This window comes from Chrysemys picta, chromosome 10 (genome assembly GCF_011386835.1).
Source record: "Chrysemys picta bellii isolate R12L10 chromosome 10, ASM1138683v2, whole genome shotgun sequence".
Lineage (NCBI taxonomy): Eukaryota > Metazoa > Chordata > Testudines > Emydidae > Chrysemys > Chrysemys picta.
The window spans coordinates 18,489,034-18,503,694 of record NC_088800.1 but is presented as its reverse complement, the minus strand read 5'-3'; the positions used below and the strand labels follow the sequence as shown (position 1 = coordinate 18,503,694).

Here is a 14,661-nt window from a genome sequence, read left to right as displayed (position 1 = left end):
TATTTTATACAGTAAGCCAAGAAAAATATATATACTCTGTAGGTAAAATACTTTCACTTCTTTTGTTTGATTTTAAATATCTATATAGCTATAAAATATTTAGGGTTACCATACATCCGTTTTTTCCCGGACATGTCTGGCTTTTCGGCAATCAAACCCCCATCCGGGGGGGAATTGCCAAAAAGCCGAACGTGTCCGGGAAAAATACCGTCCGGGCACTTCCTCTCCCGCGGCTGCTCTGCTCCTCCCCAGACTCAGACTTCAGCTCTGTTTAAGAGCCAAGCTGCCCGAGCCAGCGCTACCGGCTTCGGGCAGCCCCCGTGCCTCCGGACCCTGCGCCGCCGGAGCAGAGCAGCTGGAGCCGGGGAGGAGAAGTGCCCAGCCGGCGGCTGGGCTCCGGAGTCAAGGGGGCTGCCCGAAGCCGGTAGCGCTGGCTCGGGCAGCTTGGCTCTTAAACAGAGCCGAAGTCTGAGTCAGGGGAGGAGCAGAGCAGCTGGAGCCAGGGAGGAGAAGTGCCCGGCCGGGGGTGCAGGGTCCGGAGGCATAGGGGCTGCCCGAAGCCCGAGTGCTACCGGCTTCATGGTTTGCCGGGCAGCCTCCAGACCCTGCGCCCCCAGCTGAACAGCAGACTGCAGATTCCCGGAGGGCTGTGTCGCTGAAGAGGACACCACAGTCCTTGGAGAGACATAGGTCCTAGAGCAGGAGTGACGGCGGTGAGGCACCACCCAAAGAGGGCACACTAACATGCAGACCTACTTCCCATGACAGCCAGCAGGAGGTGCCAGAGTGGTGAGTGAACCCTGTTACAGCCCCTTATTACTATAGGAATAACACATGACTGTATGTGCTATGCTAAAATAGGACATTGATTATTTTTATTTCCATTTACAATAACGTGGGTAATAGGCAGGCAATAACACAGCTCCCTCTACCACTTTTTTTTTAAATCGCCTAACAATTTTTTAAATAAGTTGTTACTGTATCTACCTTGGTATTTGCCTTTTAACAAGTATAATAATTAGGTCAGATAGCTGATTCCTTATTGAGCCATCCCTGGATATGTATACGTAACCACCCCCGAAGAGTTACTGCACAGGCATTCAATTCAATTTAGATATTACAAGAGATTCACCTTTGGGCTAGAGCAATTTTCAGTTTGTCATTCTCACTTTTCAGATGTGCATCAGCAGAGCCACCATGAGATGCCTTCTCGTCATCTGTTCCATTTATGCTGGATGCCCGAGTAGAAGATGGTGTTTCACGTCCAGATTCCTGCAGCACAATGCACAAATGAGTGTTAACACAAAATCGTGGAAATGTAGGGCTGGAAGGGACCTCAAGCGTTTATCAAGTCCAGGCCCCTGTGCTGAGGCAGGACCACATAAACATAGACCATCCCTCACAGGTGTTTGTCCAACCTGTTCTTAAAAATCTTCAGAGAGGGGGATTCCGCAATCCCCTTGGAAGCCTATTCCAGAGCGTAACTACCCTTATAGTTAGAAAGTTTGTCCTAGTAACTAACCTAAGTCTCCCACGCTGTAGGGTATGTCCATTACTTCTTGTCCTGCCTTTAGTGGACATGGAGAACAATTGATCTCTGAGTCTATCCTCTTTATAACAGCGCTTAACATATTTGAAGACTCATCAGACCCCTCTTCAATCTTCTTTTTCAAAAGTAAGCATGCCCAATGTGACCCAGAAACCTCTTGGTGCCAACTGGCAGAGGGCACAAGGATGTTTATAGAGTTTTACCAGGATCCCCTGTGGCAGATGTATGTATATCAAATTTACCAGAAGGTGACGTGAGGTATATACCAAGAACCAAGAGCCCACGGGTCATCATCATAATTATTATATGTATGCATAATGTTTAAGGAATTATGTATCGGTACTGAAAATTTTCATCGTAAGGTATGTGAGTTAAAGCATGTCACCAGAAGGTGATAAACAAGCTTCTGTCATGTAGGAGGGAAAAAAAGATGTTTCTCTCTCTCTCTGGCTGCTCATGCGTCTATTCTGTATTGTCTGCTTTGCAGTGGAGGCCTATTTGCAATACTGAGCCTGATGCTAAGCAGAAGATTGCAGATTCAACAAGAGAGGAAAGCTGCAGGAAAAAACAAAAAAAGCATGAGGGTATCCTGTTTACAAGTAAAGACAATGGATGTTTGGGGCATAACTGGGAGTACTGAGGTACATTCCAGATCCTTCAACAAGGAGACAAACTGTCAGCGTGTTCTGCCTTATGAAAGGAGGGTCATGGCCAACCTGGTTGGAAAATACTGCAAAGACTTTGGATGAGCTCAATTTAATTAGACAGAACAGTATCTTGGTAGTTAAGTCTAGGATTTAAAATGCACATTATGATTTTATTTTACATGCAACTATTTGTTTCCAATATTTTACTTGCTACTTCTCAAATCTCTGTACTTTGTGAAGTAAATTCTTACTAGTTTTCACTATAAACGTTATTTAAGTGCTGTGTGTCAAATCGAGTGGTGACCTGAAGGGAAGCTAGTAAGCTGGTGTGGACTGCTTTGTTGGGAGCAGCAAATCTGTGAATCCTGTGTGTAGTAGACCAGCAGCTGGTCACTCCAGGGGGACTCTCGGAGAGCTATAGGATTAGAGTGCGCCTAACCGGAAGAGAAAGAGCAGAGCCTGTGTTGCCCATGGCCTCTGGAGTTGGGGAGCTGACCTAGGGTGACCAGACAACAAATGTGAAAAATCAGGACGGGGGTGGGGGGTAATAGGAGACTATATAAGAAAAACATCCAAAAATCGGGACTGTCCCTATAAAATCGGGACATCTGGTCACCCTAAGCTGACCCCAGCAGGCACAGACAAGCCTGCCTCACACTAAGGGCAGGTAGTAATGAGGAGCTTTGCAATCCTGGGAACCCCCGGGGAAGCGTCTCCGTTTTTTAAAAACTTTTCCTCATATATCAGGCTTTCTAACCCATTTATTATTTTTGTTGCTGTCCTCTGGACTCTCTCCAATTTATCCACATCCTTCCTGACGTGTGGTGCCCAGAACAGCACGCAGCACTCCAGCTGTGCCTCACCAGTGTCAAGTAGAGTGGGACAATTACCTCCAAGGTCTTACAAATGATACTCCTGTTAATGTACCCTAGAATGATATTAGTCTTTTTGCAACTGCATCACAGTTTTGACTCAATTTATGACCTACTGTAACCCCCAGAATCCGCACTACCACCTAGCCAGTTATTCCCCATTTTGAAGTTGTGCATTTAATTTTTCCTTCCCAACTGTAGTAGTTGGCACTTCTCTTTACTGAATTTCATCTTGTTGATTTTATACAAATTCTTCAATTTGTCAAGGTCATTTTTAATTCTAGTCCTGTCCTCCAAAGTGCTTGCAACCCCTCTTGGCTTGATGTCATCTGCAAATTTTAGAAGCCTACTCTCCACTCCATTATCCAAGTAACTAATGAAAATACTGAATAGTACCAGACCCAGTGGGAACCCACTAGAAATGCCCTCCCAGTTTGACAGCAAACTACTGATAACTACCTCTGTGAACAGTCTTTCAACCAGCTGTGCACCTTATACTAATTTTATCTAGACCACATTTCCCTAGTTTGCTTATGAGCATGTCAAAAGCCATACTAAAATCAAGATAAATAACATCTACTTCTTCCCCCTATCTACTAGGCCAGTAACCCTGTCAAAGAAGGAAATTAGGTGGTTTGGCATGATTAGTTCTTGAAAAATCCATGCTGGCTATTTCTTATAACCCTATTATCCCTCTGGGTACTTACAAACTGATTGTTTCATAATTGGTTTCAGTATCTTTCCAGGTATCAAAGTTAGGTTGACTGGTCTATAATTGCCCCACACAAAGCATCTTTGTTTCCCTTTTTAAACACATGCCTACTTCCTTCTCCCCTCCCCCCGCAAAAAGCTCAGTGTCACTGAAAGGAAGTAAGCATTTACTTTTGTGACATAACATAGTAGGTATGTGACACAAAATGCAATGGCAGATTGCCTGGCATGGCCTATATGAGGTAATGCTGTTGTTTGGGATGCCACTGTTTGTGACCCAGATAAAGAAGTAAAAAACAGTTTCTCTTCTTGTCAATCAAAATGCAGTCCTATCTTTATCTTCACATTGACTTTATCGGTACAAGTAAATATAGGTATCATAAGAGGTCACATTATATACCATGTCACGTTATATATTTGCACTAAGCAAGAATATTTCTGATTCCCTTTAAGTAATGACAGATCGCTCCTTACCTGAGCCTAGCGATACCACCAGTGTGCACCAGTAGCCACTGGGACTGGTGAGTAGTGACCCTGACATCTGTGCTATTTGTAACCTTGTCCCATGTCAAGTCAGTGAGACCAGGAAATAAAGACCAGTCTCTTACCAGCTCTCACATGCATCACATCTTTATGGCATACTAGACTAACACATTGTAACAGTAGAGGTAATATTTAGAGAAGAACATTTAAAACACAGAACAGTAATAAAAAACTATCACAATGAAGTGCTCTGGGGGCAAAAGGCAGCCTCTTTTCAAAGAGAAAAAATATAATGATTTACAAAATTGTAGTTCGCAAAATTTTCCAGAAGAATATTTTAAAATCAGTTTAAGCTACTAGAGCAAAGAAACACTACTGGAAGTTGTGAAGTAAAAAAAAAAAAAAGACTTTCCTACTCCCAAGAGATTAACATCACACACTTTTTAGCAGTGTCAGTTAGCTTCCTTTGCTTTACATTAGACTCAATGGCCACGGTGGGTTTTTTTGTTTTTTTTTTAAGCATCTAATCTCAGGCTGGTGTAGGGACCTAAACAAGGGGATTGATTTTCAGAAGAAATGAACACTAAGCAGTTCTCACTGATGTCATAAAGGCACTTCTGATTGTGCAGTTGAAGTAATCGCTAAATAGAAGTTATTCTAACTTTCCTCCAAAGCAACACTTTTATGCAAAACACAATGAATGAGTTCCCATTAAACAAGGATTAATTCTTAGCTAGCTGTAGACTTCATGGAATTATAATGAATTATTGTAAGGGACTATGACAAAGCTTGTGATAAAACTTGATTTCAACATATTCTAACAAAAACAATCAATCAACAGTGGGTATAGTGGCGTCTTTCTAAACTAAACTGTCCCAGACAGAACGAGGAGTACTTGTGGCACCTTAGAGACTAACAAATTTATTTGGGCATAAGCTTTCGTGGGCTAAACCCCACTTCATCAGATGCATGGAGTGTAAAATACAGTAGGAATATTACACACACACACACAAAACATGAAAAGATGGGGGTTGCCATACCAACTCTAACGAGACAAATCAATTAAGGTGGGCTATAATCAGCAGGAGAAAAAAAACTTTTATAGTGATAATCAGGATGGCCCATTTCAAACAGTTGACAAGAAGGCAGGGGTGAAAGCAGGGCCGGCTCCAGGCACCAGCTTACCAAGCAGGTGCTTGGGGCGGCCCCTCCGGAGAGAGGCGGCAAATGCGGCAATTCGGCGGACAGTCCCTCACTCCTGCTCAGAGCGAAGGACCTTCCCCCGAATTGCTGCCGCAGATCGTGATCACGGCTTTTTGTTGTTGTTGTTTTTTGTTTGTTTGTTTGTTTGGCTGCTTGGGGCGGCCAAAACCCTGGAGCCGGCCCTGGGTGAAAGTAGAAATAGGGACTTACCGGTACGGGGCTGGGTTGGGGCCAGCTCTGGCTCTCAGAAGGGGCGGGGCCTCAGGCAGAAGGGGCAGGGATGGAGGGATCAGAGCCAGCCCAAGCCTGCCTTGTACCGGTAAGTGCCCTCCCCCTCCCCCGCTGGGGTAGCAGCGGCAGCTGGGGGCTCCAGCAGCAGTTTAAAGGGCCCAGGGCTCGGCCGCTGCTAAGGCCCCAGCCCTTTAAACCACTGCCGGAGACCATGGCTGCCGCTGCTACCCCAGGGCTCCGGCAGCAGGGCTCTGGGGGCTATTTAAAGGGCCCGGGACTCCCCTGCCTCTACCGCCCTGGGCCCTTTAAATAGCCGCTGGAGCCTGCTGGAGCCCTGGGGTTGCAGTGGCAGCCTGGGGCTCCGGTAGCAGTTTAAAGGGCCGAGGCCATAGAGGCAGCGGGAGCCCCAAGCCCTTTAAATAGCCCCGGAGCCCCACCACTACTCCAAGGCTCTGGGGGCTATTTAAAGGGCCCAGGACCCCCCTGCTTCTACCATTAAATAACCCCCGGAGCCCGGCTACCACTACCCCTGGGCTCCAGCAGCGGGGCTCTGGCGGCAATTTAAAGGACCTGAGGCTCCAGCCGCTGCTGGGACCCCAGGCCCTTTAAATTGCCGCCTGGGGAAGCCGGGCTGCCCAGGTACGGTGCACTGGCTCTTGCCGCTACTCCGTACCGGGGCGTACCAGCTTACTTTCACCTCTGCAAGAAGGTGTGAGTAACAGTAGGGGGGGAAATAGCATTGGGAAATAGTTTTTAATTTGTGTAACGACCCATCCACTCTCAGTCTTTATTCAAGCCTAATTTAATGGTGTCCAGTTTGCAAATTGACATACAGACCTAAAGTTGCAATTCTTCAACAAAAAAACTTCAAAAACAGACTCCAATGAGAAACTGCAGAACTGGAATTAATTTGCAAACTGGACACCATTAAATTAGGCTTGAATAAAGACGGAGTGGACGGCTCATTACACAAACTAAAAACTATTTTCCTATGCTAATTTTTCCCTCTACTGTTACTCACACCTTCTTGTCAACTGTTTGAAATGGGCCATCCTGATTATCACTACAAAAGTTTTTTTTCTCCTGCTGATAATAGCTCACCTTAATTGATTTGTCTCGTTAGAGTTGGTATGGCAACCCCCATCTTTTCATGTTCTCTCTGTGTGTGCGAGTGTGTGTGTATGTATGTATGTATCTATCTTCCTACTGTATTTTCCACCCCATGCATCTGATGAAGTGGGTTTTAGCCCATGAAAGCTTATGCCCAAATAAATTTGTTAGTCTCTAAGGTGCCACAAGTACTCCTCGTTCTTTTTGCTGATACAGACTAACACGGCTACCACTCTGAAACCTGTCCCAGACAGGTGTACTCCATGGCCATACATTATAAACTCCCTTTCCACCAGTCACCGTAAGGGATGGTAAAGCCTTACCTGCAGACAAACTATAGTTACCCAACATCTATGAATCACCAAACTTGGATAATGAAATACATGAGAACTCAAACTACACTATCTACATGACATTGTACAAACTGATCTCTAACACAGCCCCAACCACACACAAAAATGAGTTGGGCAACTGGCACAAGCAAGCGTTACAACAGATTCCATTTATTGATTGCTGAAATACTGCAGTGAGGCGAAGTCCTCAGTGACCACCACAATGAAGAACTATGTCAAAGAATATATAGATGACCTTGTTATTTTTAAAAATTATTATAACTCAGTAAATTCCTGAAAAGACTATTATATTTAAATGAGAAAGAGAAGGAGAGAGAGCACACAAGAAAAAGAATATTCCTCCGGCAATGTTAAAGACCAGTAGTTAACAATGATATTTAACCATCTTCTTTGTTGACACTTTAAACTAGCTGCCAGAAGCAGGTATATTCCACTGTTGAAGCTAGTCTCAAATCATTTTTCCTCCATGTGCGTGTGTGTGTGTATATATATATATATATATATATATATATATATATATATATATATATATATATATATATATATATATATATACACACAATATAGAGAGAGAGTACAGAAAAATGACTTACTTGGGAATGATTGCTTGAGGTCTCTATTTTCTCTTGAGATCTGTCTCTTGCTAGTTTGGCAGCTTCTTTTACTTCCTGGAATTTCTCTGCAAACTGACAAATGCATGAAGTATATTTATTAAAATTATTTAGGACACATTAACTGTTCAGAATAGTATCTTTATATGGTTTCTTTGTAGTCTGCAAAACCCCATGACCATACAATCGCTTATGGCAATTTTTAAATTTTAGATATGAAACATTAAGTGTGTGCTTGATTTGAATTAGAAACAGATTCCCTTAAAAGGGATGGTAGTCACTGTTTTGAAAGCAGGGCAATATCTCCATAGTTTCTTTAGAAATTACTAATAAAAGTCTGGGGGAAAAAGTGAACGTGATTTTTTTTTTAAATGTTCATCATTTATTGAAGTTTGAGGATAAAAGATGTAGGTTTAGATTAAGGGTTATCAAATGTCTTTTGTTCTGAAGGGAAAGGCAACTGAAGGAAAGAATATAAATGAGCTTGAGAGACATTTGGGGGATTGAGGACAGGGTGTCATAAAGGAACAGGAAAGTGAAATTAAGGTAACCCCTCCACCCCAAAAATAAAGCAGGAATGTGGGAGCAAATGGCCTCTCTCTTAAAAGTCTTATTACCTTATGGCTGATAAAAATAAAGATATTAGACAATGTCTGAAGACATAAAAGCTTTGGATGTTTCTGTTCACATAAAATGTTAATTCAAATCCCCAGGTAAAAATGCAGTAAAGGTTTTATAGTTAAATCTAAAGATGGGATTTTCAAAACCAAGTTCCAGTAGTCTTTGTACTTCCGAATTACCTTGGTGCTTTTGAAAGGCCCATCCTAAGGCCTTATAAATCAAAGGCCTCATTCTGCTGTTTTGGTCTTATATGCAAACCCCAATTATTAACATAACCATTTAATTTTGTGGGTCCTGCCCCAAAAAACACAGTTTCAAGAAGTGGAGAAGGGAGGTATTTAAATAAAAAGTATTCAGTATGAGGGAGGGTGTCTGTAACACTTTGACTGTGTCTTTCACTTCTACCAAAGGCAGTTCAAACTTACATGAATTTATTGTAGAGAAATTTCTAATATTGGAAAGGGAAGACAACATGAAACTTGCTCAACAGTCAGCCATATTGCCTTTCAGACAGGTATATTTCCCTCCCTAAATAGCATCCAAGATGTAGAAGCCACCTTTTATTACTTCAGTGTAGCTCATTCCCCCTCCTTCCAACAGTGATTTTTTTAAAATCACCTGAATAGATCAATCTATTAAGCACCTCTCCACTGAAACAACTGGGCATGGCAGAGCGATGGTTGAGAATATATATAATGAAAAACAACTAAAACACAACAAACATTCAAATGTGAAAAAAACTACACTTACACTAAAATCCAGGAACAGAAGGGAGAACTATATGCGAGAAAGGGACAAGGGAAGAGTTAGCAGGGGGGAAAAGGGTTGTCACAATAAAAATATATCTTGAAAAGGAGGGGAGGGATGGACTGAGATGGATTATAAAGAGGGAGTACCAAAGGGAAATCTCAGTCATCTGTGAAGTACAATGGTGAAATCCCTAAAAAGTGAGTGTCAAAACAAAAAGAAGAACAGGAGGACTTGTGGCACCTTAGAGACTAACAAATTTATTAGAGCATAAGCTTTCGTGGACTACAGCCCACTTCTTCGGATGCATATATATGCATCCGAAGAAGTGGGCTGTAGTCCACGAAAGCTTATGCTCTAATAAATTTGTTAGTCTCTAAGGTGCCACAAGTCCTCCTGTTCTTCTTTTTGCGGATACAGACTAACACGGCTGCTACTCTGAAACCTGTCAAAACAAAAGTACCCCTCAGGAAGAAGGTCAAAAGAGGCACAAATATAGCCGTGGACTACACCAATAATAAAACCACATGATTCAATTCTTCAAAATTATATCAAGTCTATCCAAAGCCATTACAATGGTTAGCACTCAGCACTTTTATCACACATTCCATCCAAAGATCTCAAAGTTCTTGCACACATTCATGAATTCGGTCACACAACAACTCTATCAGGTAAGTAAGTACCGTCACCTCAAATTTACAAGGATGGTAGCTGAGGCAGAGAGAGAGATGACTTGTTCAAGACCACACAGGGATTTGATATATGCTTCAGCAGCTGACACATTTATTATGGGGTTCTTACACCTTTCTCTGGTAGTGCCCATTGTCAGAGACAGGATACTGGACTATCCTGAACAACATTATATTACATATACACATATTCTATTATATATACACACACACATACACGAACATGGAGATTGCTGCTAGAACATTGGAAGATTAGTTTTATCGATTACCATAATTCAGCTCTTACACAAGCCTAGAAAAAATTATATCAGTAGTTAACACATTATATAAAACACACACACAGTGAGTGGAAATTACCATGCAACATATGTCATCGTAGGATTCCATTGGATGGGCATGCATGTGCTTAAAGCCAAGGGGAATTTCAGATATAATATAGAGAGGGTTGTGAATATGATCTGTGAAGGTACATATGAAAACACTGAACTACAGAGTCCAGCCACCTTCAGCTGGAGTTGCATATGAAAAGAGTTTACTATTTGAGGGAACGTACAGGTAGTATATATGTGATTCAGATATATCTGTAGACCTATAAAATTCACTGAATACAACTGCACTTATGTTTTGTCCTTGAGTCATGAAACCCTAACCTTTCTAGGTAAAATACATTTTATGTTGCAACTGTTGTTAGACCAAAACATCTATAACAACAAGATTATTTCTAGCATATTGTGTCAAAAATAAGCTCCAAACTTGGGTATCTTTAAGTCAGAATACAGTTTATATTAATGTTATATTGAGTCGCTCTCTTACAATAAATCTTCTGTATCAAAATTCCTATGAGTCTAAGTGCACTAGAAAAAAAGATGAAAAACTGGAAAAAAGTAATCTTTCAAATTTGATTTCTGAAACTATCCTCATAATGGACACAGATGACCGCTCTGAAAAATGTGTGCTGTGAAGAGAACATTTTCCACAGTTCAATATAAAAACATTATATGTGAATATATGAAACATCCTCCCCCATTCTTTAAAATACACCTCTACCCACATATAATGTTGTCCTTGGGAGCCAAAAAATCTTACTGTGTTATAGGTGAAACCGCGTTATATTGAATTTGCTTTGATCCGCCGGAGTGCGCAGTCCCGCCCCCCCGGGAGCGCTGCTTTACCGCATTATATCCGAATTCATGATATATCGGGTCACGTTATATCAGGGTAGAGGTGTATAATCAACAATGATCTCAGTCTAGTTGTGTGATTTTTAGTCAAGGCTAAAGTTTACTAATAAATTTTATTTAAATAAATGTGCTTCTAGCAGCAAAGAGCAACAAAGGAATTGTCCACCAACTTAAAGGGACATCTTCACTTTAAAAACAAACACTCACATTTCTGAATTATTTTTACCCACTATTGTGGCTAGAGTTAAAGGTTATTGTAACTGAAATTATAATGAAAAATATTCTCCATTTGTTCAGTTTGTTACTTTATGCATTTGTTAGCATTCAGTGCATAAACAGTTTTGCTGTTTCCTCTTTAGAAATGTCTTTTTTTCTGCCTAATTTATACCTGTTGGATTCCACTAAACAATCTCTGCTTTTCACTGTTCGATAGGTGCACTTAGCTCTTGTGAGAAATGAAAGACTTACACCTGACTGCTCTTCTAACTATGTAGCCATTGTAGTGGCAGACTAAACTTCTGCACCATTTCCAGGGCCAATTGCTACATCAGCAACAGACAAGACATTTCTGAGGGAGGTTACAGAGTGTCTATAGAACTTCTGTGGCATTGGTAATGCATGTATCCCCAATCCACTGTTGGCTGCAGAATCACAGGGATCCTGTTTTCTGAGAATTGTTAATATATTATGCCCCCTGACCCCCGCCCATTGGTATTAAAACCTGTGTGTCACTTCCGTGATCTGGACAGGCCATGAGACATTAAACCAGCATAACAGCTGGTTGTTTTTAATGTGTACTTTGTAATTAAAATGGTTAATTGTAAGCTTAGTAAGATCCTACTAAATATATTTTTAAACAAAGAAATGTAAGGAGTGAGTGAGATTTTCTAGAGACTGGAGGTATGTTTAGTTATTTAAAGTCTTTCAAAAAGTTGCCTCATTCCTCATCCGCACTCTTCTTTTCCCCTAATGCCACTACTGTAGCTATTTCAAATGAACTCTTTTGGGCTGACAAACCTATCCAAAATTAGCAAAGGAAGGGAGAAAGGGAAAACAGCAACTAATCGTTGCTGCAGGTTTGAAAGTACATTTCAGAGCCAACCCCAGCTTCTGCAGCCAGTTATGAATTATATATGACATCTCACAGCACTCCAGCAAACTATGGGCACAGGCTGCATGAAAGGAAGGATTTGTTGCTACCAAATCTTGACAAGTGTTTTTGGTCTTGGGAAAGCGTAGCATACAAACACTATATTTGGTTATGAATCACCCCTGCGGATATTTAATGGGGAATTGAACGTGCGAAGAGGTGTCACATAATATGAATTATTTGAAAGTCACTTGAATCTGCAGATAGTCATCCACAGAAATATATATTTTAGTAAATGTTACATTTTACATGTTTAAGGTTTTACATTTCTGGTGTTATGTTTTATTCCTCCTAAGCACAAGTTGCGCCAGTGCCAGAGCTATAAAGCAGCTGCCCCCCCCCCTGGGTCCCCCCAACCAGTCTCATTTATATTTAATTGCCAGCTCATTTTGCAGGAAGCACTTGGAAACTAGGCTGCATGAAATTTGCCATTTATGTTTTGTGAATGAGTTAAGATAATGGCCCACAATTAATGAGTGGCTCATTCTGGCGATTCTCTTTGATATACCAGGTTTTAGAGTAGCAGCCGTGTTAGTCTGTATCCGCAAAAAGAACAGGAGTACTTGTGGCACCTTAGAGACTAACACATTTATTAGAGCATAAGCTTTCGTGGGCTGCAGCCCACTTCTATATGCATCCGAAGAAGTGGGCTGTAGCCCACGAAAGCTTATGCTCTAATAAATTTGTTAGTCTCTAAGGTGCCACAAGTACTCCTGGTTTTTTTTGATATACCAGTTCAGGCATGCCATGTCACGTCTCTATCATCAAATGGATTGGCAGAGAAGTTAGGAGAAACAGCAAAGAATTCAATTAAAAAAAAGCTCTGATGGGCGGAAGAAAGCCATTGCTAAAATATCACAACACACCTCACTATGGTTCTTTATGAAGTCACCAGCTTAGAAACTACCGGGCTGAAGGCAAAAACCTATTGCCAATAAGCTTCTGAGGCAAATAATTAAGCCCGAAGTAGTTACAAGAGAGCTGTATGGAAACAGGAACAGGAACTGAAGCAGCCCTACAATAAGAACAACAAAATTATGCAGATGGCAAGAATATCAGATTCCAGACAAAGTAGCTGGCAATTTACACCAAAGCAAGAGCTACACTATCCACCCCAAGCTCATATGACATAATCCATGCCTGAAAACCTCTTTTACAGCAGGAACAAAAGATGGCTGAACAAAAGCAGAGGACAATGACTCTGTTTTTTGACAGCTAACCTAAGTCAGTGGCCACTGATAGGGTTGCCAACTTCTAATCACACAAAACCGAACTCTTGCCCCGCCCCCTGCCCAGAGGCCCCGCCCCTGTTCACTACACACCCACACACCCCATTGCTCACTCTCTCTCACTCACTTTCACAGGGCTGTGGCAGCGAGTTGAGGTGCAGGAGGGGATGAGGGCTCTGGATGGGAGTGCAGGCTCTGGGGTGGGGCCAGAAATGAGGGGTTCAGGGTGCAGGAGGTGGTGAGGGCTCCAGGTACAGGAGGGGGCTCCGGGCTAGGGCCTATGGGTTCGGAATGTGGGAGGGGGCTCAGGGCTGGGGAGGGGGTGCGGGTGTGGGAGGGGGTGCAGGTTTCAGCGTGGGGTGGGGGATGAGGGGTTTGGGGTAAGGAGGGGGCTCAGGGCTGGGGCAGGGGGTTGGGGTGCAGGAGGGGTGAGGGCTCCAGCGGGGGTGTGGGCTCTGGGATGCTGGAGGGGGCTGAGGTCTGGGACAGGCGGCTCCCGGAAGCAGCTGGCTTGTCCAGCTTCTAGACAGAGGGACCGGGGGCTATGTGCGCATCCCTTGCCCGCAGGTGCCACCCCCGCAGCTACCATTGGCCCCGATTCCCAGCCAGTGGGAGCTACGGAGCCGGCGCTCAGAGCAGGGGCAGCGCTCGAAGCCTCTTGGCCACACCTGTGGCTAGGAGCCAGACTTTAGCCCCGCTGCACCGCCAACCAGTCTTTTAGCGACCCGGTCAGCATTACTGACCAGAGCCGCCAGGGTCCCTATTCAACTGGGCATTCCGGTCAAAAACCCTAGACACTGACCCCAGTCATGTGACAGGTTTATTAAAAACTTTTGTAACTGTGGCCTATTGTCAGGAGATTGGGGCCAAGAAATAAAAAACAGTTTCTTATCAGCACTCTCCTGTCACCCTTTTATGACAAGGTCCATGCAAAAAAGTGTACATGCACGGGAGGAGTATATCCACACGCTCCATAACTCTACTGTGTTCCACAAATCAGGTGTGGAATCTTACGCTCTCTTTATTAAAAAGAGATAGGCCTATACGATGCTGGATTGGATAAGTGTTGTTTGGTTTAGGTATCAAAACTACGTGTGTGTGTTAGAAGGTGCCCAGTAAGGATTTTGTTGCCTCAGAAGACTGAAGTGCACTCGCTAGCAAGGGAGTTACCTGTGTTTTAACATTTTATAGAATTCAGTGGTATACCCTTCCAGCCCAGGACTTCTCCCTGATTTTAATGAAAAAATCACTTGCGGCCTACTGGTGAGAGCATT

At 42.9% G+C, this 14,661-nt stretch overlaps 1 protein-coding gene across 4 annotated transcripts in view; it reads right to left on the bottom strand.

Annotated features, from left to right (window-relative positions):
• The window catches only part of HOMER2 (homer scaffold protein 2), a 115,199-nt gene that overhangs the window by 26,892 nt on the left and 73,646 nt on the right, over window positions 1–14,661 (bottom strand). For all 4 annotated transcript variants that reach the window (XM_005307244.5, XM_005307243.5, XM_065559361.1 and 1 more), the window contains 2 exons: window positions 7,753–7,845; window positions 1,133–1,272 (listed from right to left, as the gene is read on the bottom strand). In XM_005307244.5, the coding sequence (XP_005307301.2) occupies window positions 1,133–1,272; window positions 7,753–7,845 (233 nt within the window). The remainder of the gene's footprint in view (window positions 1–1,132; window positions 1,273–7,752; window positions 7,846–14,661) is intronic.